The 24,003-nt window shown below is 41.9% G+C and overlaps 1 protein-coding gene across 2 annotated transcripts in view; it reads right to left on the reverse strand.

Annotated features, from left to right (window-relative positions):
- The window catches only part of LOC142498662 (tyrosine-protein kinase receptor UFO-like), an 84,851-nt gene that overhangs the window by 4,709 nt on the left and 56,139 nt on the right, over positions 1-24,003 (reverse strand). The window contains exons 12-20 of one of the 2 annotated variants that reach the window (XM_075606915.1): positions 23,730-23,772; positions 23,302-23,393; positions 17,257-17,352; positions 15,182-15,259; positions 14,863-14,955; positions 10,998-11,119; positions 10,380-10,489; positions 1,010-1,169; positions 155-291 (exon numbers count right to left, since the gene is read on the reverse strand). In XM_075606915.1, the coding sequence (XP_075463030.1) occupies positions 155-291; positions 1,010-1,169; positions 10,380-10,489; positions 10,998-11,119; positions 14,863-14,955; positions 15,182-15,259; positions 17,257-17,352; positions 23,302-23,393; positions 23,730-23,772 (931 nt within the window). Of the gene's footprint in view, positions 1-154; positions 292-1,009; positions 1,170-10,379; positions 10,490-10,997; positions 11,120-14,862; positions 14,956-15,181; positions 15,260-17,256; positions 17,353-23,301; positions 23,394-23,636; positions 23,773-24,003 lie in introns of both variants that reach the window. The other variant, XM_075606914.1, reaches the window with a different exon arrangement.

Here is a 24,003-nt window from a genome sequence, read left to right on the forward strand (position 1 = left end):
AATCTGTACGCTAAAGTTTCACCTAAGAAGAACCCGCATGCTGGTCCATTAAAAAGGTATCATATCCTGCAAGTAGTCTACACTTCTCCAGGACCAATACGCCACTAAAATTGTACTAATATGCTACAAAGGCGCGGTTTTTTTTGCAACTCACAGTCCATCCAGGCAGTCTGGAGGCTGCTTCAGCCGGTTCCCCTGTCTCAGGTAGTCGTAGATTTCGCTGTTCTCCACCCCGGGGTAAGGTGTCTGGCCGCGGGTTGCAATTTCCCACATGGTGACTCCAAAAGACCACTGAGGTTGGGACAAAGAAGGGTTATACAACAGTTTACAGTACTATCCTACATGGGTCTGACCCGTTAATCTATTACATTGTTCCTACTGTACATTGGACTGACCATTTAATCTATTAAATATGCCACTGCCATTAGGTTACTTTGATCCCACATGGGTCTGACCACATAGGGGCCGATCCTATATTTGCCGAAGTGGCCAATCAGGCCATTTTCACCAGGCCATTTTCACCCTCAATTCCCCATTGAGGTCAATGAAAAATTTCGGACAAGTCAACCCAATCGGCTGGTTTGACACATGCTGTATAGAATCAGTCCCTTAGCCCAGGGGAGTGCAAACTTTTTGTGCTGCGACCCCGTCTTCCCTACTGCGTCGCCCGTGCCCCCCTCCCTACCTTAGAGCTGCATCAAATGACGCTGCGGGGTCATATGACGTCATGTACAGCATAAACACTGCAAACTGCCTTGGATGCCGAAATATCCACACATCGTGGCATTCAGATAAAACAGCAACAGTCCACCCTCCAGAGGTCTTGAAAACATATGAAGGTTTAATGTAGGATCTTCACATGCTTTTCAAGACCTCTGGAGTGTGGACTGTTGCTATTTTATCTTTTACCCATTAAATATCAAAATATCAGACATTATGTAATAAGGTACTGGCTCATTTATTGAGGGTAGCAGTGAGTTCCTCGACACTGTTGTATCTACAGACTCACCACATCACTCTTGGTGGTATAAACTCTGTCTGCCAGACTCTCTATTGCAATCCATTTCACTGGCATCTTGGCGATCCGGCCTTGCCGGTAATAGTCGCCATTATAGATCTTCTTGGAGAGGCCGAAATCAGCCACGCAGACGTTCATGTTCTCATTCAGCCTGAATGGGGAGAAACAGCGTGAGAAAATGCAGCAATAGGGGGGAAAGAGAGAATGAAGTAAGAGGGAGAAGAGAGAGGAGGAACTCAGAAAGAGAGAGGAAAAATGTAGCGAGAGCACAAAGGGAGAACAGAACAAAATGGTGAAGAGAGGGAGAATGCAACACAGGGAGAAGAGAGGGAGAATGCAGCTAGAGGGAGAAGATAGAGGGAACACAACAAGAGGGAGAAGAATGCAACAAGATGGAGAAAATAGAGTTACATAGTAGATGAGGTTGAAAAAAAGACATGTTTATCGAGTTCAACCTATATTAAATTTAATCGGCTGAGATACTCGTCCTATATTTATATTGATACAAAGGAAGGAAAACAAAAAAAAACCTTTGAAACATTTGCCAATTATGGGGCCTATGCACTAAGCAGAGATAAGCTACTTATCGCCTCCTTATCGCCAAAAAAGCCTACAGCAATTCAGTAGGCCCCAATAAGTCTGCGATAAAAGCCGTTTTCGGCAAAAAAAATTCCCAAGAAAAAAAAAATCACCAAACGAGCGGAAATAAGCCACTTATCGGCAGGTTTTTAAACTTGTGTTTTTCTAGTAGCCCCGATTAGCTTATCGAGGCTCTTGATTAGAGATTTCCTCTCAAAATCGTCCCACCAGGAAAAGTTGGCAGGAAGGTGGTGAGAAGCTGCAGAGAAGCGGCGAGAGGGGACTTAGAAAGAAAAATGCGCTTTTCCTGCATCTGATTGATGCCGGGAGTCTCTGAAGCTGATTCCCATTAATATGAGCACTGGAGACCCCGGCATGAATCCCATGCATTAGTTACAGAGTAGTTGAGGTTGAAAAAAGACGTACGTCCATCAAGTTCAACCTATGCTAAATTTAGGCAACAGATACTTTATCCTACAGTATATCTATACTTACTTATTGATCCAGAGGAAGACAAATAAAAAACCCCAGAGTCACATCAGCCAATGATATCTCATAAATTCCTTCCTGACTCCAAGAATTGGCAATAAGATTAATCCCTGCATCAACATTCTTCCCATGTTTACTTATTTGGTATATCTCTGTATACCTTTATTTTCTAAAAAAAAAAGATGTCCAACCTTTTTTTGAACAAATGTATTGTATCTGCCGTCACAGTCTCATTGGGTAATGAATTCCACATTTTAACTGCCCTTACTGTAAAGAACCCTTTCCTTTGTTGCTGGTGAAATCTCCTTTCCTCCAACCTAAACGGATGCCCCCGAGTCCTTTGTACTGCCCGTGGGATGAATAGTTAATTTGAAAGCTCCTTGTACTGTCCCCGAATATATTTGTATATAGTTATCATATCCCCTCTTAGATGCCTCTTTTCTAATATAAATAAATCTAATTTAGCTAGCCTCTCCTCATAAGTTACATTGTCCATCCCCTTTATTAATTTGGTGGCTCTTCTCTGCACTCTCTCTAGTTCCAGAATGTCTTTTCTAAGGAGTGTGCCCAAAATTGTACTCCATATTCAAGGTGTGGTCTTACTAATGCTTTGTAAAGGGACATAATTTATGTTTACTTCCCTTCCATTCATTGTCCGTTTAATGCAAGATACTGTAGGATCTTTTTTGCCTTTGCAGCTACTGCATGACTTTGGGCACTATTATTAAGCCTGTTGTCTACAAGCACTCCTAAATCCTTCTCCATCAAGGATTTCCCCAATGTATCCCCATTTAATTTGTAAGGCGCCTGTTTATATGTATCCCAAATGCATAACCTTACATGTATCTGTATTAAACCTCATCTGCCATTTACCTGCCCACGTTTCCAGTCTCTCCAAGTCCTTTTGGAGAGAAATTACATCCTGCTCTGATTCTATTACCTTACACAATTTAGTACCATTAGCAAAGATGGAGACTTTGCTCTCGATGCCAAAATCAAGGTCATTAATAAACAAGTTAAAAAGCAGGGGTCCCAGTACCGATCCCTGAGGTACTCCACTCACGACTTCAGCCCAACCTGAAAAAGTTCCATTTATGACAACCCTCTGTTGTCTATTCTTCAACCAGTTTTCAATCCAGGTGCATACATTATTAGTGAGTCAAATTTGCTTTATTTTGTACACCAACCTCTTGTGTGGAACCGTATCAAAAGCCTTTGCAAAATCTAAGTAGACGAAATCAACTGCATTAGCCTGTCTAAATTCCTACTTACCTCCTCAAAGAAACAAATAAGGTTTATGATCTATCCTTCATAAATCCATGCTGACTATTACTAATAATTTTGTTTTCCATTAGGTATTCCTGAATATTATCCCGTATTAAACCTTCAAGTAGTTTCCCCACTATTGAAGTAAGGCCCACAGGTCTGTAATTCCCCGGTTGTGATCTAGCTCCCTTTTTAAATATAGGCACCACATCTACTTTACGCCAATCTTGTTGTACTGAGCTTGTGGAAATAGGAATCCTTGAATATTAAATGTAATGCTATTACTGAAGTTAACTCCTTGAGAACTCTTGGATGTATGTCACCGGGGCCAGGTGCCTTATTTACTTTAATATTTTAAAAGCCGCTTATGAACTTCTTCCTCAGTTAACCAATTGTTCATTAATATGGAGATTGTGGCTTCCTCCTGCGGCACTGCTATTGAACATGATTCTTCCCTGGTAAACACAGAGGCAAAGAATTTGTTTAATACCTCTGCTTTTTCCTTATCTCCAACAATCTGCCTGCCCATCTCACACTGAAAGGGTCCAATACAGTATTTGCTTTTCTCGTTTTTGTTATTAAGGTACTTAAAGAACTTTTTGGGGTTGATCTTACTTTCTATTGCAATCCTTTTTTCATTATCCATTTTTGCTAATTTGATTGCCCTTTTGCAATTTTTGTTACATTCCTTATAATTCTGATACGATGTCTCTGTCCCTTCTGACTTAAAGAATCTAAACGCCTTCCTCTTCTTGTCCATTTCCTCCCCTACCTGTTTATTTAGCCACATTGGTTTTAACTTATTTCTTTTATACTTATTACCCAAGGGTATAACTGATAAGTGTGCTTTTCTAACAATGTTTTAAAGACTGCCCATTTATCTTCTACATTTTCCCTGCTAAAACATCATCCCAATGTATTACAAGCACCTAAACACCACAATTCAATAAATAACAACAATAGCCAACAAATCAATTAATTAATAAAACCAATAGCCCATTCATCAATTAAAACCAGAAGCCAACAAAAGAAATATTTAAATAAAAATGCTAAACAATCGGAAAAATAAATAAAAACAAGTCATCAAAATTACAAACAATTAATCCAAACAATAAACAGAAATAGTTATTTTTTCCTATCAATTGAAAACAAGCATTTGCCAAAAAAGCATTGTCTGTCACTGTATTTATCTGTAGCCTATAGGGGCACAGACGAATACATCATCGGTCAATAAGCAATGAACAACATAAAAATAAAAAAACTACATCTACATATATTCAATTTTTTTCTTACCTTTTGAAACGTTGGCCCACCAGATCCCGGCATATAAGGAAGCTCTCGTACCGCGACATCAAAGTCAATCCAACGCCATCCACCTTGAAGGTCCAGAACAGGTAACTAAAGTCTTCTTTCTTTTATCTTCTATCACCTTCTTCTCTCTTCATCTGTTATTATTTCTTTAATCTTCTATCTACATCTGTCAATCCATAACCCCATGGTAAAACAACACGATGTTGCCTCGTCGGCATTTTGAGGTAAAAAGAGACGCCAAGGCCTTATATATGGCCTGCGACGTCACATTTTCAGGCCAGATGGTCCAGCTCCAATCTGATTAGACGCTGTATCATGTGCCTGCCTCTTTTTTGTTTTTGGTTAAGGATGTGACGTCATCACCAAGGGAGGTACGTCACATCCTTCAAACCACATGGCTACTATATCACATGGTATTACAGCCAATGGGATTGAAGACAATCACATTGGTTGCTGTACCATACTGTATGATAGGTTACATTAGTTCTAAAGGATTTGACGTCACTTTAAGGGATGATGTCACATCCTTTTGTCATGTGGTTTGAAGGATGTGACGTACCTTCCTTGGAGATGACGTCATATCCTTCACCAAAAAAAAAAAAAAAAGAGGCGGGCACATGATAAAGCGTCCAATCAGATTGGAGCTGTACCATCTGACCTGAAAATGTTATGTCACAGGTCAAATATAAGGCTTTGATGTCTCATTTTACCTCAAGAAACCGACGAGACAACATTGTGTTGTGGATTTACCATGGGGTTATGAATTGACAGATGAAGATAGAAGATTAAAGAAAATTAAGAAATAATGACAGTTGAAGATAGGTGATAGAAGATAAAAGAAAGAAGAATTTTGCTACCTGTTCTGGATCTTCAAGGTGGATGGCGTTGGATTGACTTTGATGACATCGGGGTACGAGAGCTTCCTGAAACGCCGGGATTCGGAGGGTCAACGCTTCTATAGGTAAGAAAAATATTGGAAAAAAATTACATCTATATACATTCAAGTTTGTTCATTTTTTTATTTTATTTTTATGTTTTTCATTGCCCATTGCTGATAATGTATTAATCTGTGCCCGTTTAGGGTACAGATAAATACAGTAACAGTCAATGCATTGTTTTGGCAATAGCCTTTTTTCTATTGATTGTTGTTTATTATTTGTCTGTTTATTGTTTTGCTTAAATTGTTTGTAATTTGGATGGTTTGTTTTGATTTCATTTTCCTATTGTTTATTGTTTTTATTACAACATTTTTTGTGTTGGCTACTGGTTTTATGAATTATGAATTTATGAATTAATTGATTTGTTGGCTACTGGTTAAAATGAATTTATTGTTTTGTTGTCTATTGTTTAAAATTAATTAATTAATTAATTGATTTGTTGGCTAATGCTTTTATTTATTGAATTGCGGTATTTAGGTGCTTGTGTATATGTTTTATTATTGTGTATTTTTGTCATTCATGCTTTTTGATTAGGGTGACCATTGGCTGCTATAGTGGCTTATCATGCCCATATTATACGGGCATGATGTACCACTATGCCAATCAATGGGTACAGGGTGTGACTAGTGGTCCCGGGGTGGGTGGTTAGGCTTCCCGGTGGGTAGCGGGGGAGGGTGGGTTAACCACTTAATTACTATAGCGGTTATTAACCGCTAAGGTGATTAAGGGGTTAAAGACCATTACATTGTATTTTTTCATGTATTCTTGCTGGCATCGGAGGACATGGACCTGCAGTATGCTGACGAGGATGCCCTTCATGATGACAGGGCTAAGTAGAAAGGTTTATTTAGTTTATTTATGCTGGCTGGCTAATGTTTGTTTTAATAATGGGCAAATGAGCTATTATCCATATATGGATAATAGTTATTTTGCCAATTACTCACCCCCTCAGCCCTCAATAAACCTGCTATTGTGCCTTAACCCCTTAATTGCCTTTGCGACTATCTGCTAAAGTAATGAAGCTGCTTTCATGTAATTTGTATTAATAGTGTGCGGAAGCAGGGGGTCTCCTGAGATGAACGCATTGATTTCAGTCTTGGGGACCCCCTGCTTCACGAGTTACAGGCCCAGATATGGGGTGCCGGTATCTCCATTATTTAAATCCCCCGGTCACGTGGTGCGGATGATTTAAAAATGGCGGCGATACCGCCACCCGATGCCCCCTACCAGGGTCTGTAACTCCTGTTACTCGGGAAGCAGGGGGTCACCGAGGTTGAAATCAAAACGCTTCATCTACGGTAACAAATTTGTTTCATTTTTTATTGGGGTATTAATACTAGTGTATTGCAGCAGGGGGTCTCCTTAGCAGAACCGCGTTGATTTAAGGTCCGGGGACCTCCTGCTTCCCGAGATACAGGCCCCGTTATGGGGTGCCAGTATCTCCTATGTATTTAAATGTCCCACGTCACGTGACTGTGGGAATAAAATGCATAGGTGATACCGGAACCCCATAACGGGGCCTGTATCTCGGGAAGCAGGGGTCCTCGGACCCCAAATCAATGTGGTTATGCTCCGGAGACCCCCTGCTACAATACACTAGTATAACATTTTATATTAAAAATGTTAGATCTCTGGAGAGATTTGCGCAGGGACTCACCCTGCTGCAGAAAGAAATCGCCGGGTGAGTCCTTTTCAGCGAGGCAATCAGGACGTCGCCGGCTACTCGCCAGTTTAGCAAATGTTTCTATCACTGGTATTCTGGGCTTTATGCATAACGTGATAGCAACACTGTATAAAATGGCAATTTATACAGTACAGAGATTTTTTTTTTATCAGCGCTTAGTGTATAGGCCCCTATATCTTAGAAGAGAAGAATTGAAGAAAACCGAGCACCACTTCCAAGCAGGTAGAAATTAGTCAGGCAGAGAGAGTACCCATGATGAAAAAATAATCAAAAATATTGGATCATATAAAAAAAAAGCAGCATATTAGGGCAAGAAAGCCCACACCTACGCGTTTCGAGCATTAGCTCTTTATCAAGGTGAAGAAAATATTACTCACCGGGGTGTATACAGGCATACCCCGGTTTAAGGACACTCACTTTAAGTACACTCACAAGTAAGGACATACCGCCCAATAGGCAAACGGCAGCTCGCACATGCGCCTGTCAGCACGTCCTGAACAGCAATACCGGCTCCCTACCTGTACCGAAGCTGTGCGCAAGCAGGGAGACTATAGAGCCTGTTACACATGCGTTATTTACATCAGTTATGCACGTAGATGACGATTGCAGTACAGTACATGCATCGATAAGTGGGGAAAAGGTAGAGCTTCACTTTAAGCACACTTTTGCTTTACATACATGCTCCGGTCCCATTGCATACATTAATGCGGGGTATGGCTGTAAGTACCTGCTCTGTGCACTGTAACCTCCAATCCCGTCTCCTTCTTGGAGTGTCAAAATTGACGCGGGAGCTGTGACATCAGCGCGCAGAGGCAGAGAATGACAATAGCAAAACTTTATTAACACACAACATAAAAACACTGAAGACTGAGAAAATGCTTATTGGGGTATCTAAATGCTTAGCAGTCACACAATTTACCTCTAGTGTCACTAGATCCAAAATCCAAATCAAATCCTTCATCAATTGTAATACCACATTCGTAATTTATTTATTAAACTGCGGATGTGGTAAACAATATATGGGTCGAACCACAGGGCCCTAAAGGTCCGCATTATGGAGCACTTGTGCCTCATTAGTAAAAATGATCTCACTCATCCAGTTTCACAACATTTCTCAAACTGTAGTCTGGGCAGTGAAGACTCATTTACTTCTATGGGCATTGAACATATTCCAAATCCTGTTAGAGGAGGCAATAGAACAAAAATATTGGACAAAAGTGATCTTTTTTGGATTTTTACTTTAAAGACTAGATTACCCCAAGGCTTAAAGTCAGACTGGGATCTTGGTCCGTTCCTACATTGATGGTCTCCATTTACACATGCATACATTTATTGCTTGATCATTTATAGTTAGGAGTTATACATGTATGCAAATATTAATATTACTGTTTGTTCTTTCAGGACTATCCAATTTTCCTTGGAGCTATTTAAATAGATTTAAGAGATTATTTAATTCTGGCAAAATGATCAATGTAAATATCACTTAAGTAATGATATCGTTATATTATTAATTATTAAAGTTTATATATTATTTTCCATTTATTTTTATATAGCTCACTCAATCATTCTTTCTTTTTGCTATTATCGGTATACTTAAGCACATATACTATTCTTTTTACAAGCATACTTGCTATCTTTGTCTCCTTGACTTATCAGTCATGTTGCTGTGATTTACACAAAGCGATATAATGTTTCGTCAGGGAATTGCTTGTATTGAATGTTTATTATCATTGCTTATAATTTTGAATGTTAGTTAATTAATTTGACCTATTTTCTGTTATTTGTCATAGTTTTTAACCCCAATAAGCATTTTCTCAGCCGTAGTTTTAGTGTTTTTATGTTTTGTGTTAATAAAGTTTTGCTATTGTTATTCTCTGCCTCTGCGCGCTGATGTCACAGCTCCCACGTCACAGCTCCCGCGGTATTGGAGTGCACAGAACAGGTACTTATACACCCCGGTGAGTAATATTTTCTTCACCTTGATAAAGAGCTAATGCTCGAAACGCGTAGGTGTGGGTTTTCTTGCCCTAATATGCTGCTTTTTTATATGATCCAAGAAATGTGATAATTTGTTCATCATGGGTACGCTCTCTGCCTGACTAATTTCTACCTGCTTGGAAGTGGTGCTCGGTTTTCTTCAATTCTTCTCATGTATGCTGTGAAAACGGAAACACACCTCATACCCCAGGACGAAGGTATTTATTCATCAGGACGCTGCACACAAAGTGAGTTCTTGGCTTTCATTTTATACACCACTTATAGCAATTATTCCAGCTAATTCGAATATTTGTGGGACTTTGATGTTCTTCTGGAGGTGTATTTAAAATTATTATGATACCAGAGCGGGATTCCATCTGAGGACTGTTTGATATTGTGAGCTAATCAAGCATTTTGGCCTAAGGCTTTTAGAGCACCACACAATTTTTGTGATACCGCCCCTACAGTATATCTTATATGGTGAAAAAGAGGGAGAGAGAGAGGGAGAAAATGCAGTAAAAGAGAGAAGATAGAAAAAGAGAAAGCATGCAGCAACAGGGAGAAGAGAGAAAGAGGCAGAGAGAAAACACAACAAAAGAAGTACAGAAATGAGAAAAACCAACAAGAGGGGGGAGGTAGAGACGGAGAGAAAGCAGCAGGAGCGAGTAGAAAGAGAGGGACAAAAAAGCACGGAGGGAAAATGCAACAAAAAAGGGAGAAGAGTGCGTGAGATAGGGAGAGAAAAAACAAGAGCACAGCAAGTGCAAGAAGCAGAGACTGAGAGGGGAGGACAGTATGAGGGTGAAGAGAGGGGGTGTGAGTCAAAGCAAGAGAGAAAAAGAGTAACGAAAGAAAAAAGGGAGAAGCAGAGAGTGAGAGAGGACACTTAGTAAGGGGGGAAAGAGTCACTCACCCCTATCATAAGAATGGAAATGTCACAGAAAGGTATGTATAGACAGAAGGGAGCTATGGCACATCACATTTGTCCCTCCCACCACGTGGTGAGATTGACTGCATGGATCTGAATCCTATAGTGCCTATACCCCATCCCTTCAGAGTGACAAAGGCAGAGTACACATGAAAGTGGACCTGCTCCCCAGCTGCTCCCGGGACTCACATGCAGTTTCGTGCTGCCAGGTCTCTGTGGATGAAGTTTTTGCTGCTCAGGTAATCCATGCCGCTTGCTATGTCCGTCATAAACTTCACCAATGTCTGTGTGGGAAGGAACTGAGAGAGGGAGCAAAATGTCATGTCTTAGGGTTAGAAAATAGCTGTCTGATTCTAACTCCAATAGGGGGAGAGAGATCTAATCCCATTAGGAAAACCCAACAGACTTCCTTGCTATTTAATTGGGGCAGAAGGACAGACCTGACGTGGGTATAAAGACTTGCACCTCCAGAACAGTACAGGGGCAAAGAGACTGGCATTTCTAGGATAGGACAGAGAATGGCACCTCTAGAAAAGGACAGCTCAGGGGGCATAGAGACTGGCAGCGATAGGATAGACCAGCTCACGAGGCACTGAGACTCACACCTCTATGACAGGACAGCTTTGGGGACATTAACACTGGCATCTCTGGGCCTGTACAGTTATAGATGATTAGCTCAGGGATGGGACAATGGTAGATACAGTATGAGAAGGATACACAATACCAGCTGTCTGACAATATCCTACATGTGTGGAGATACCATAAGTAGCACACTGCATGGAGGGGGCTGCAGGGCTCACCACATACCACAGGGGTCTCTCCCAGGCGTGAATACAGGAGGAAGCTGTGCAGGTCTCCATGCTTCATAAATGGCAGAATGACCACAGGAGATGGATAGCCTTCATTCTCTGTATTCTGTAGGCACACACCTGGGAGACAGGGAAAGGAACAAGGACTTGAGCTGAGTAACACAGACAGAAGGCAGCTATGGACATGGAGTCTGTCTCTCCTCAACAGGGTGACACAGTGACACCGACAAATGGCACATGTACTTAACAGTGTTTATCTTTCTCTCTCCCCTAAATCATTCATCTCTCCCCTCACTTGCTCCTTATCCTATTAACTCTCTCCCTCCACATCTGTCTCCCCCTTGACCCCCTTTCCCTCCTCTCTCTCCATCCGCTTTCTCTCTTGCTCACATCACATCTGGTTTCCCAGGAGAAGATGGACCAGGCCAGTAACCCAGTACTTAGCATATTTAACATTTTACTCGAGACATCTCCCCTGCACCTCCCTTTTCTCTCTAATGTCTTATCTGAATCTTTTCATATAAGGTTCTTTGAGGTTTACTAATGTTACCATTACGTTTTTAGGAATAAAATACGCAGCTTTAAAAAAGATTAAAAAAAATAATTGGCTTTGCAGGGAAAAACTAGAGAGGTGAAACAGATACCATTTTGCACAATAGGGGAAATAAATCTTTAACAAAAAATAATGAACCTGTAGGGGAAACTGGTCCTTTAAACAAGGCATTAGTACATTTTGGTCCAAGATTGAACTGTCCCATTAAAGGGATAATGTAATCAGAACTCAGGACACATCTAGCCACAAATGCAAAAATATTGCATTAACTCAGACCCACCCAAAACCAGCTGGGTGATTTCTTCAGCAAAACAGTTCAGTGGAACATAGGGAGTAGTTCTTTTAGAGGTCAGACATTGTAAAGGGAGAGAGAGGAAGAGAAAATGATGGAGGGGGAGAAACAGAAAAAAGCTAAAGAGATAGAAAAACCTAAGAAGATGAAGAGAAAGAGCGAGAGAGACAGAAAAAAGACAAATATGGAGAGAAAATGCAAAACAATGGAGATTAAGAGGAAAAGGAAATGTATAAGGAGACTTAGTGAATGAGAGAGATAGATAGAAAGATAAAGATGTAAAAGAATCAGAGACAGGAAAAAAAAAGTGATCAAGAGAGAATAAAAAGAAAGAAAACACTCACAAGGGGTGGGGATAAAGAAACAAACAGTCAGAGGCAGGAACGAACATAGGAAACAGAATGGTTAATATCAACTGTAAAAGATTCACTGAAAGATGCTTGTTATAATGAAGTAGATGTTGTTCATAGGTTCCACCTCAAGAGGGCGAGAGGGGACAGGACACCGATTGGCGTAAGCGAGTGCAGATTTCGAATACACATACATCAATCTCTCTGGGTAAACCTACAACTCATACAAACAAGGGAGGATCTGGTCATTTTGGGGATTTTATATAGAGAGCGTTTCACAATCTTGTGCAGACATCCATAATGGGTTGTGGTCCTTTCAATCCCATGACACTCAACTATTTCTCAATGCAGTTTAACCACTCTGCTGCCAGAGATGGCCTGGGACATAAAACACAGAGCTTTCAGCACTGCAGGATTACCCCAATAACAGCACAGCTGCCCACTTTGTCTAGTGGGGTGTAACACTATAGCATTTGACCAGGGAGGTAAGTTGTGCTGTTCGATACCTTGTGGCCTATTCAAGTTAACAGTGTGTGAGGTGTCTTCTACTGCGAGAGTGTCTTATTGCAGAGCTTTTAGTAAATTTGACCCAAAAAGGCCTAATTTAAGATCATGCAGACTTAGCAATAAATGGGTGGGGCTAGAATAGAGCCTGCAAACTTGTGCATTCAACACTTTAACCACTATACTGCACCTCAAACGACTGTCAGACGAGATCTGCCTGGATACCTATATCGCTCAAAAATAGAAGGCACAACACATCGATAACCCTTCAACAATGTGTTCCAGACACCTCTGTTAACAAAGGGGTAACATTTCAGTGCACTGGGTCACGATTTCAGATCCACATTTGAGCTTGTCAATGTTGTCCCAATTAAGGTCTCATATGGGATTGTTACACTGACTCAGTAAACTGAAGTGGCCAGTTCTATATCTGTCCCCATGGATGCAGAGATGGAAATGTATTCTGTCTAGGTATTTTTCTGCCTAACTGTGACGTGAGGGGGTAACCAGGCTCAATAATAAAGTTTAAACCCACTTGGTTACCCCTGATCCGTGTTTTGGGGTCCTAGAGTGCCAGCTCTTGGACCTGGCTGTTGCACATGCATTACTGTGACTGTGTGTAAATTATGCGACAATAAAGAGTTTTTGTGTTTTTGCCTTTCCAGGAGTGCTAGCAAGCAGAGATTGCTTGGCTAGGGGTTTCAGGGTAGGTTTTACGGAGAAAGTCTTTTCAGATTGTGGCTATGTAGCGGGGTCCCCGAGTTACGGGATACCCCAGATGTGCCCGAGAATCAGGTGTGATTCTCGGATACATTGAAGCCCGGTGCTCCGGTCAAAATCCTACCCTGGGAATGTTCTTGCGACTCACCACCAGGAGTCCCTGCTTCAATCCAGACCAGAAAGGTAAAAAGGGCATAGGGGAATCAAGGTATCCCCAGAACAGTACCGGGGTCCCTAGTATAAGAGGGGATGCCCAGTTCATGCCCAAGTCACCCTGACCCGGGTATAGGGGTTTAGGGTGTGCTCCAGCTATGTGATAAAGCTGTGAGGGTTTTATTTGTGTGCCAAATGTAAAGTCAGGTTTCTACAGTGTGGCAGGGATAAGAGTAGAGGGTATATCTCATTCTATCCCTGACACCAGAAAGGGGGACTTAGCCATTTTTAGCACCAGATACAGTGTAAAGGTATATTTTATTAAAGGATTGCATTTAATAGGTATATACTGTATGCTTGTAACCTGTGTATGAACTGTGGGATTTCCAAGTCCCGGGTTCCGAGAGACCAGCTGGCCACCAGGCTTGGTGCCACTCTGTCTGCTCAGATCCTGGACTTGAAAGCCTCAAAGATGTTAAGGTTCTAGAACAGACGGGGTACTGGAGTTACACTCGAGTACCCATGTCTTGGTATAACAAAGGGCTATCCGGCCATCATTTGCCCTGCCTCAGACTTTGAGGAGCCTGGCACAGCTGAGGGTTCAATATGCTAAGAGGCAGAGGTGCCACGTTGACGCATGCCCCTTAGCAGAACTGAAATCTGTGCCCGCCCGTCTTCAGAGTACCGGCAAATCGGTGATAGGCTGGCAGAGAAATTCCCACACGCTGATTGGCTGTAGTGTTTTGTGAATGGGACTCCAAAACCTATAAAAAACCAAGCAGCCATTCAGGACCTCAGATTCTAAGCACCAAACCACCAGCGGCAAATTCAAGATGCTCTGAGACGCGAGCCGGCTTCAGAGATTTCAAGGCCCCTTTTCAGAGGCCATGTTCTGAAAACGGAACGTACAGTAGGGGTCGCGGCTGGAACTGTATGCCGAATTGAGTTCCAGGACATTTGTGAGTACCTCCCGGCCACTGAAAAGGGCTCGTACAGACTTCATTTTGTAGCCATTTGGACTAGGAAAGTTTAGTTCATTAGCCCAGATCCCCAGTAAGTGTGTTTTCTATTGCATATTGTGATCCACTGTGTGTATGTCTTTTCCTGGAATAAATTACAATTTATTTTACCTGCTTGTTTTGCTCAATCATATGATCCTGGTAGAAAATGTGCAAATTGCCTGGTCTCCCGTGACACAACCCCATTAAAGGTTTTCGGGACTAGAAATTACAAAACATGATTAAGATTTAAGCCAAACAGTGTTTGGACATTGAAAGAGGTTCCCCCTTACCGATCAAGCGCATGACGTTGAGATGGTCAAACTCTTTCATGCACACGGCCTCGCTCAAGAAGTCTTCCATCTCAGTGCGGGTGCAGATAGCGACTGGGAGGGGAGGAAAGCAAGAGGTGAAATCAGTGACACACAACAGGAGGGATACAGAACAAACCTTGTCTCTCCCACCGCATAATGATACAGTTACAGACAGAAGGGAACTATAGGACAAAGACTGTCCCTCCAAAGACAAGGTGACAGTGACACAAACGGAAGGGACCATTCCCACTGCAATGTAACTCAGGGACAGACAGAAGGGAGCATTGATAAAACTCACTCTTCATGGTTTTTACAGCAACCTTGAGGATGTAGTCATCTTGATTCAACTGACCCTCCATGACAGAGCCAAATTCACCTAGAAAATAAAAAAAATCCCATCACATGCCGGCCTGTGCTCCTCACCGTTTATCCCAGGGCACAGGGCACACTCCCCCACCAAACTTATAACGAGCAAAAGGATTCCAGAAGACCAACACTCATCCAGCCCCTTCAGCATGAGCCACATTCTCCCCCCTCACTATTTCAAAGAAATCCTTTGTTTTTGGTTATCATTTGTAAATCTAACCCTCGGCTACTCAGCATTTCTGTGACAATTATTTCAAGTAGAATTTCCTTCCTCAGATAAATAGGTTATAACAAGTTACTTAACTTTACAGCAGTTAAGGTAATTATATGTAAAACAGATTCAGTGAAAAAAAAAATGTAATTTTCCTGTTAAGCCTAAATACCTAATACTCTATTATTTAACATTATATTTTGTCACCGTGCCCTTTTAATTATTCGTGCTGTATGCAGTGACCTTAACCTTGCTTTCCATGAGATAACAACTTGTAATCTTTACATTTTAAGGGCTAAAAGTAAATGGCTGCTATTTCCTCCATGGGAAACAGCACAGAGCAGTATGCCCTGTGCTGTAACGGTTAACAAGACTGTGTGGCTGCCCCTTCAGGAATAAATGATGGATTTTTGGCTTGATACCAGCATCCCAGGAGAGAATGAAAGGAAACCATTCCACCAAGGGCTGTTTTCCGATGGCTTTTCCAGACAGCAAACGGAAGTGAGATCTGCAGGGTTCATGTTACTGAGTATTGTGTCAGCATTCCCGTACATGGGCAAACATGCCAGGTCTAGCTCACTGCAGCACTGTCTCAATCATTAGGAGCGTCATACTCATTGGAATGAAGTGTCAGTTATTGAAGGGCAGTTCCACTCACACTGGAAGGCAGGCTCACTCATAAAGAGGTTATCATTTATTAGGAGTTAGTCTTATTCACTTTAGGCCAGCCTACCTCATTAGTAGACAGTTTCCTGTGATCTCTCTCATTAAAAGGCAGTCATTCAGTACAAGGCAGGGGCACTCAGTACAAGGCAGGGGCACTCAGTACAAGGCAGGGGCACTGAAGTCAAGGCAAGGGCACTCAGTTCAAGGCAGGGGCACTGAAGTCAAGGCAGGGGCACTGAAGTCAAGGCAGGAGCACTGAAGTCAAGGCAGGGGCACTCCGTTCAAGGCAGGGGCACTCCGTTCAAGGCAGGGGCACTCCGTTCAAGGCAGGGGCACTCACTTCAAGGCAGGGGCACACACTTCAAGGCAGGGGCACACACTTCAAGGCAGGGGCACTCACTTCAAGGCAGGGGCACTCACTTCAAGGCAGGGGCACTCACTTCAAGGCAGGGGCACTCACTTCAAGGCAGGGGCACTCACTTCAAGGCAGGGGCACTCACTTCATGGCAGGGGCACTGAGGTCAAGGCAGGGGCACTGAGGTCAAGGCAGGGGCACTCAGTTCACGGCAGAGGCACTCAGTTCAAGGCAGGGGCACGCAGTACAAGGCTGGGTCACGCAGTACAAGGCTGGGTCACTCAGTACAAGGCTGGGTCACTCAGTACAAGGCTGGGTCACTCAGTACAAGGCTGGGTCACGCAGTACTAGGCTGGGTCACGCAGTACAAGGCTGGGTCACTCAGTACAAGGCTGGGTCACTCAGTACAAGGCTGGGTCACTCAGTACAAGGCTGGGTCAAGGCAGGGAAACTCACTACACGGCAGGGTCATTAATTTAGAGCAGTCTTCCTTATGCAGTCTCTCTATATATCATAATCTGTAAGTGAGCTTTGTGCTATTAATTGTACACACAGAGATGGCTGTTCCCGAATGCAAGTCCCTACTGAAGTCAGTAGGGATTTTCATCTGAAAATGGCCCAAATGGCTGCTTTGTCGCATTTAGAATAAGTCCCTAAATTGAAGCTGAGAGAGATTTCTTCCTACAGCATCAGTTAGCCCCAAGTCTTTCAATGTCACACACATTTCCAATAGCATAGTCATTTTCTGTGCCATCCTATTTATCTGGGCACCCACCTTCCCCCAGGGTCTTGCCAAGCGCCAGCTTGTGCCTATCCACCATGACATCTCGTAGCTTCTCCTTCAAGTCATCGCTGATGCCCAGTCTGTTTACTGAGGAACAGTAGAGGGAAAGAGTAAATTCATGTATCTTACATCATGCACCCTACATCATGCACCCTACATCCATCTCATCAGGGCTTTCTTATTGGCAGTGATTTTGGGATGGAGGAATAAAGTAAGGAACAGATTATATTAGAGAAAGGAAGAAGAATGAGTATGATAAAGAGATAAGTGAGAGGGGGATGTGAGAAAGGAGGGATGGGGACGAGAGAAAGGGGAGATAGATATGAGAGAAAAACAGGTGGGATAAGGGTTTGGGAGAGAATGGATGGAGAGAGTGATATGAGAGAGAAAGAAGTGAGGAGATATGAGAGAGAAAGAAGTGTGGGGATATAAGAGAGAAAGAAGTGAGGGAATATAAGAGAGAAAGAAGTGAGGGGATATAAGAGAGATAGAAGTGAGAGGATATAAGAGAGAGAGAGAGAGAGAGAGAGAAGTGAGGGGAAATAAGAGAGATAGAAGTGAGGGGATATAAGAGAGAAAGAAGTGAGGGGATATAAGAGAGAAAGAAGTGAGGGGATATAAGAGAGAAAGAAGTGAGGGGATATAAAAGAGAGAAGTGAGGGGATATAAGAGAGAGAGAAGTGAGGGGATATAAGAGAGAGAGAGAGAGAGAAGTGAGGGAATATAAGAGAGAAAGAAGTGAGGGGATATAAGAGAGGGAGAAGTGAGGGGATACAAGAGAGAAAGTAGTGAGGGGATATAAGAGAGATGGAAGTGAGGGGATATAAGAGAGAAAGAAGTGAGGGGATATAAGAGAGAAAGAAGTGAGGGGATATAAGAGAGAAAGAAGTGAGGGGATATAAGAGAGGGAGAAGTGAGGGGATATAAGAGAGAGAGAAGTGAGGGGATATAAGAGAGAGAGAGAGAGAGAAGTGAGGGGATATAAAAGAGAAAGAAGTGAGGGGATGTAAGAGAGAAAGTAGTGAGGGGATATAAGAGAGATGGAAGTGAGGGGATTTAAGAGAGAAAGAAGTGAGGGGATATAAGAGAGATAGAAGTGAGGGGATATAAGAGAGAGAGAAGTGAGGGGATATAAGAGAGAAAGAAGTGAGGGGATTTAAGAGAGAAAGAAGTGAGGGGATATAAGAGAGATAGAAGTGAGGGGATATAAGAGAGAAAGAAGTGAGGGGATATAAGAGAGAAAGAAGTGAGGGGATATAAGAGAGATAGAAGTGAGGGGATATAAGAGAGAGAAAAGTGAGGGGATATAAGAGAGAAAGAAGTGAGGGGATATAAAAGAGAAAGAAGTGAGGGGATGTAAGAGAGAAAGAAGTGAGGGGATGTAAGAGAGAAAGAAGTGAGGGAATATAAGAGAGAGAGAGAGAAGTGAGGGGATATAAAGGAAAGAGAAGTGAGGGGATATAAGAGAGAAAGAAGTGAGGGGATATAAAAGAGAAAGAAGTGAGGGGATGTAAGAGAGAAAGAAGTGAGGGAATATAAGAGAGAAAGAAGTGAGGGAATATAAGAGAGAAAGAAGTGAGGGAATATAAGAGAGAAAGAAGTGATGGAATGTAAGAGAGAAAGAAGTGAGGGAATATAAAAGAGAAAGAAGTGAGGGGATATAAAACAGAAAGAAGTGAGGGGATATACTGTAAGAGAGAAAGAAGTGAGGGGATATAAGAGAGAAAGCCGTGAGGGAATATAAGAGAGAAAGAAGTGAGGGGATATAAGAGAGAAAGAAGTCAGGGGATATAAGAGAAAGAAGTGAGGGAATATAAGAGAGAAAGAAGTGAGGGAATATAAGAGAGAAAGAAGTGAGGGAATATACAGTAAGAGAGAAAGAAGTGATGGAATGTAAGAGAGAAAGAAGTGAGGGAATATAAAAGAGAAAGAAGTGAGGGGATATACTGTAAAACAGAAAGAAGTGAGGGGATATAAGAGAGAAAGAAGTGAGGGGATATAAAACAGAAAGAAGTGAGGGGATATACTGTAAGAGAGAAAGAAGTGAGGGGATATAAGAGAGAAAGCCGTGAGGGAATATAAGAGAGAAAGAAGTCAGGGGATATAAGAGAGAAAGAAGTCAGGGGATATAAGAGAAAGAAGTGAGGGAATATAAGAGAGAAAGAAGTGAGGGAATATAAGAGAGAAAGAAGTGAGGGAATATAAGAGAGAAAGAAGTGATGGAATGTAAGAGAGAAAGAAGTGAGGGAATATAAAAGAGAAAGAAGTGAGGGGATATACTGTAAAAGAGAAAGAAGTGAGGGGATATAAGAGAGAAAGAAGTGAGGGGATATAAGAGAGAAAGCAGTGAGGGGATATGAGAGAAAGCAGTGAGGGGTTATAAGAGAGAAAGAAGTGAGGGGATATACTGTAAGAGAGAAAGAAGTGAGGGAATATAAGAGAGAAAGAAGTGAGGGAATATAAGAGAGATAGAAGTGAGGGGATATAAGAGAGAAAGAAGTGAGGGAATATAAGAGAGATAGAAGTGAGGGGATATAAGAGAGATAGAAGTGAGGGGGTATAAGAGAGAAAGTAAGTGAGGGAATATAAAAGAGAAAGAAGTGAGGGAATATAAGAGAGAAAGTAAGTGAGGGAATATAAGAGAGAAAGAAGTGAGGGAATATAAGAGAGAAAGAAGTGAGGGAATATAAGAGAGAAAGAAGTGAGGGAATATAAAAGAGAAAGAAGTGAGGGGATATACTGTAAAAGAGAAAGAAGTGAGGGGATATAAGAGAGAAAGAAGTGAGGGGATATAAGAGAGAAAGCAGTGAGGGGATATGAGAGAAAGCAGTGAGGGGATATAAGAGAGAAAGAAGTGAGGGGATATACTGTAAGAGAGAAAGAAGTGAGGGAATATAAGAGAGAAAGAAGTGAGGGAATATAAGAGAGATAGAAGTGAGGGGATATAAGAGAGAAAGAAGTGAGGGAATATAAGAGAGATAGAAGTGAGGGAATATAAGAGAGAAAGAAGTGATGGAATGTAAGAGAGAAAGAAGTGAGGGAATATAAAAGAGAAAGAAGTGAGGGGATATAAAACAGAAAGAAGTGAGGGGATATACTGTAAGAGAGAAAGAAGTGAGGGGATATAAGAGAGAAAGCCGTGAGGGAATATAAGAGAGAAAGAAGTGAGGGGATATAAGAGAGAAAGAAGTCAGGGGATATAAGAGAAAGAAGTGAGGGAATATAAGAGAGAAAGAAGTGAGGGAATATAAGAGAGAAAGAAGTGAGGGAATATACAGTAAGAGAGAAAGAAGTGATGGAATGTAAGAGAGAAAGAAGTGAGGGAATATAAAAGAGAAAGAAGTGAGGGGATATACTGTAAAAGAGAAAGAAGTGAGGGGATATAAGAGAGAAAGAAGTGAGGGGATATAAAACAGAAAGAAGTGAGGGGATATACTGTAAGAGAGAAAGAAGTGAGGGGATATAAGAGAGAAAGCCGTGAGGGAATATAAGAGAGAAAGAAGTGAGGGGATATAAGAGAGAAAGAAGTCAGGGGATATAAGAGAAAGAAGTGAGGGAATATAAGAGAGAAAGAAGTGAGGGAATATAAGAGAGAAAGAAGTGAGGGAATATAAGAGAGAAAGAAGTGATGGAATGTAAGAGAGAAAGAAGTGAGGGAATATAAAAGAGAAAGAAGTGAGGGGATATACTGTAAAAGAGAAAGAAGTGAGGGGATATAAGAGAGAAAGAAGTGAGGGGATATAAGAGAGAAAGCAGTGAGGGGATATGAGAGAAAGCAGTGAGGGGTTATAAGAGAGAAAGAAGTGAGGGGATATACTGTAAGAGAGAAAGAAGTGAGGGAATATAAGAGAGAAAGAAGTGAGGGAATATAAGAGAGATAGAAGTGAGGGGATATAAGAGAGAAAGAAGTGAGGGAATATAAGAGAGATATAAGTGAGGGGATATAAGAGAGATAGAAGTGAGGGGGTATAAGAGAGAAAGTAAGTGAGGGAATATAAGAGAGAAAGAAGTGAGGGAATATAAGAGAGAAAGTAAGTGAGGGAATATAAGAGAGAAAGAAGTGAGGGAATATAAGAGAGAAAGAAGTGAGGGAATATAAGAGAGAAAGAAGTGAGGGAATATAAAAGAGAAAGAAGTGAGGGGATATACTGTAAAAGAGAAAGAAGTGAGGGGATATAAGAGAGAAAGAAGTGAGGGGATATAAGAGAGAAAGCAGTGAGGGGATATGAGAGAAAGCAGTGAGGGGATATAAGAGAGAAAGAAGTGAGGGGATATACTGTAAGAGAGAAAGAAGTGAGGGAATATAAGAGAGAAAGAAGTGAGGGAATATAAGAGAGATAGAAGTGAGGGGATATAAGAGAGAAAGAAGTGAGGGAATATAAGAGAGATAGAAGTGAGGGGATATAAGAGAGATAGAAGTGAGGGGGTATAAGAGAGAAAGTAAGTGAGGGAATATAAGAGAGAAAGAAGTGAGGGAATATAAGAGAGAAAGTAAGTGAGGGAATATAAGAGAGAAAGAAGTGAGGGAATATAAGAGAGAAAGAAGTGAGGGAATATAAGAGAGAAAGAAGTGAGGGAATATAAGAGAGAAAGAACTGAGGGAATATAAGAGAGAAAGAAGTGAGGGGATATAAGAGAGAAAGAACTGAGGGAATATAAGAGAGAAAGAAGTGAGGGGATATAAGAGAGAGAGAAGTGAGGGTATATAAGAGAGAGAGAAGTGAGGGAATATAAGAGAGAAAGAACAGAGGCGAATGTGGGAGAAACTTTCACAAACAACAACGTTTCAGTAAGTTGCAGGCGCTACAAGAATTTCCTGTAGAAAAGAAGAATGGTAGAACTAGAGGTCCTGCTCTGAAGTTGGCTGGTGGGAGGCTCAGGGAGACGTTAGGAAGGGTAGTGTGATACACAGACCAATCTCCCAGCAAAAGCAATGGAGGTTAATACAATATAACTGCTTGGGATAGAAACAAGGGGATCAAATGGGGTCTGAGCTTCACAATGAATAAACACTTCCGTACTTCTGCCCCAAAACTCCCACCCTCCCATTTCAGAGCAGGACCTATTGTTCTAGCATTCCTCTTTTTATGGAAAATGCTTCCACTATGCACCTTATTGATGACCCGTCTTGCATTAGACAAGTTTTTCAAACTAGGCATGGGCAAAAAGTAGGGCGTGAAATCAGAACCGAGCAGAATCTTACATTCCAAAACCCAAACCCTTAAGATATTGTAGAACCAAAACCTCCCAAATATTTCAAACCAAAACAGGCCATATTTCTTGCTCTTTTATTAATCATGTCGTTTTTAAGTTATATATTGTTTTTGTTTTCTAATTGTTTTATTATTTATACTTATTATAGGCAATGTTTACATTTTATTTTGCTATTTTCCTGCTTAGTTTTAGTTTTTTTCCCATAATTTACTAAAAAAATCCAAAACCACACAATCGAGTTATGGCAAAAACCAGAACCAAAACTCCTTTCTGATCACACTGCAGGCAGCTGGTAATGTGGACGAAGTGAAAGGACAGGGACATGTATTGAAAGGAGACGTCAGACTGAGGGTCCCGCTTCAGCTACGTAACTGTTTTGTTCCCTGTTGTCTCCATCACAGAACATATAAAATGAGCTACATTTTCCTGAACCGCAGCCAAGTGGATAGAGTAATGAGAGAGGCCCTGCGGGGTCCTCCACCTCCCCGTTCTCTTTTCGTTCTGTCCATCATATTACTGCTTACTGGCTACCCCTCTTGATCCTCAACTCATTTCAGGGAGACGTCCCTGATTTGTGTACAGAGATAGAAAGGGAGTGGGGGGTGCGCTAAAAAGGTCAGTCAGTGAGAAACAGTAGAAAGGACACAGAGGACATCCCCCTAACACGTCGTTGACACCTCTGGCACTGAATGGGGTTGATATACCGGTATTTAAATGTCCCTGATTTCCTGCACTTCTCACCCTACCCCCCTCCCTCCTTCTGCAACACTATATATATACTGTATATATATATATATGTATATGTATATAAAGATTACTTACACGTAGCCTCTGTGGTTCTGCGGCTGTAGGATTTCCTCACTCTGTAACGTACGACCAGCTCCCCTTGCTCCATTGTGGGCTCAAATGCCTCCCTGAAATCACACATAACACTTGCATCAGCCTTGTTTCTCTTTATACGGTAACCCAACCCCTGGGTGTTTTACTGCCCTGAAAGTGACTCTATAATATTGCAAGGCAGTACCCCCTCTTATAAGTGCCTTATTGCCCTAGAAGTGACCCTGCGACATCGTTTTTTTGCAGCTACCCAACTCTGGAAAGCCACTGCATTAAAAATCCAATTTAAATGCAGTAACATGATACCCTCCAGCACTTACCCATAGCGCGTCTCCTTCTTTCGCAGACGCGCCAGAAAAATAGCAACAAAAATGGCACAGGAAAATGCCACAGCTACCGCCATGACAACGTACCACCAGTGCCAGGAGAAGACGGGAGCAGAGTTCTCTCTTACAGCTGTGGAGAGGGGACACTGCATTATATAGTTATACAGACACAGGGGGGATTCCTCCTACTGCAGGGTACGGCTTCATCCCCGGGGGCCACGGCTGCGTGCGCGATGGCGTGCATGCCGCACATAAAGTACAGCCCTCTATGGGGCAGGCCCCAGTCGTTATGTGTGCGCGCGCTCACAAAGCGCGATGCGCGACCGCCTTGGCCAAAAGACCAGATTTTTGTCTTTTGGTG

This window comes from Ascaphus truei, chromosome 7 (genome assembly GCF_040206685.1).
Source record: "Ascaphus truei isolate aAscTru1 chromosome 7, aAscTru1.hap1, whole genome shotgun sequence".
Lineage (NCBI taxonomy): Eukaryota > Metazoa > Chordata > Amphibia > Anura > Ascaphidae > Ascaphus > Ascaphus truei.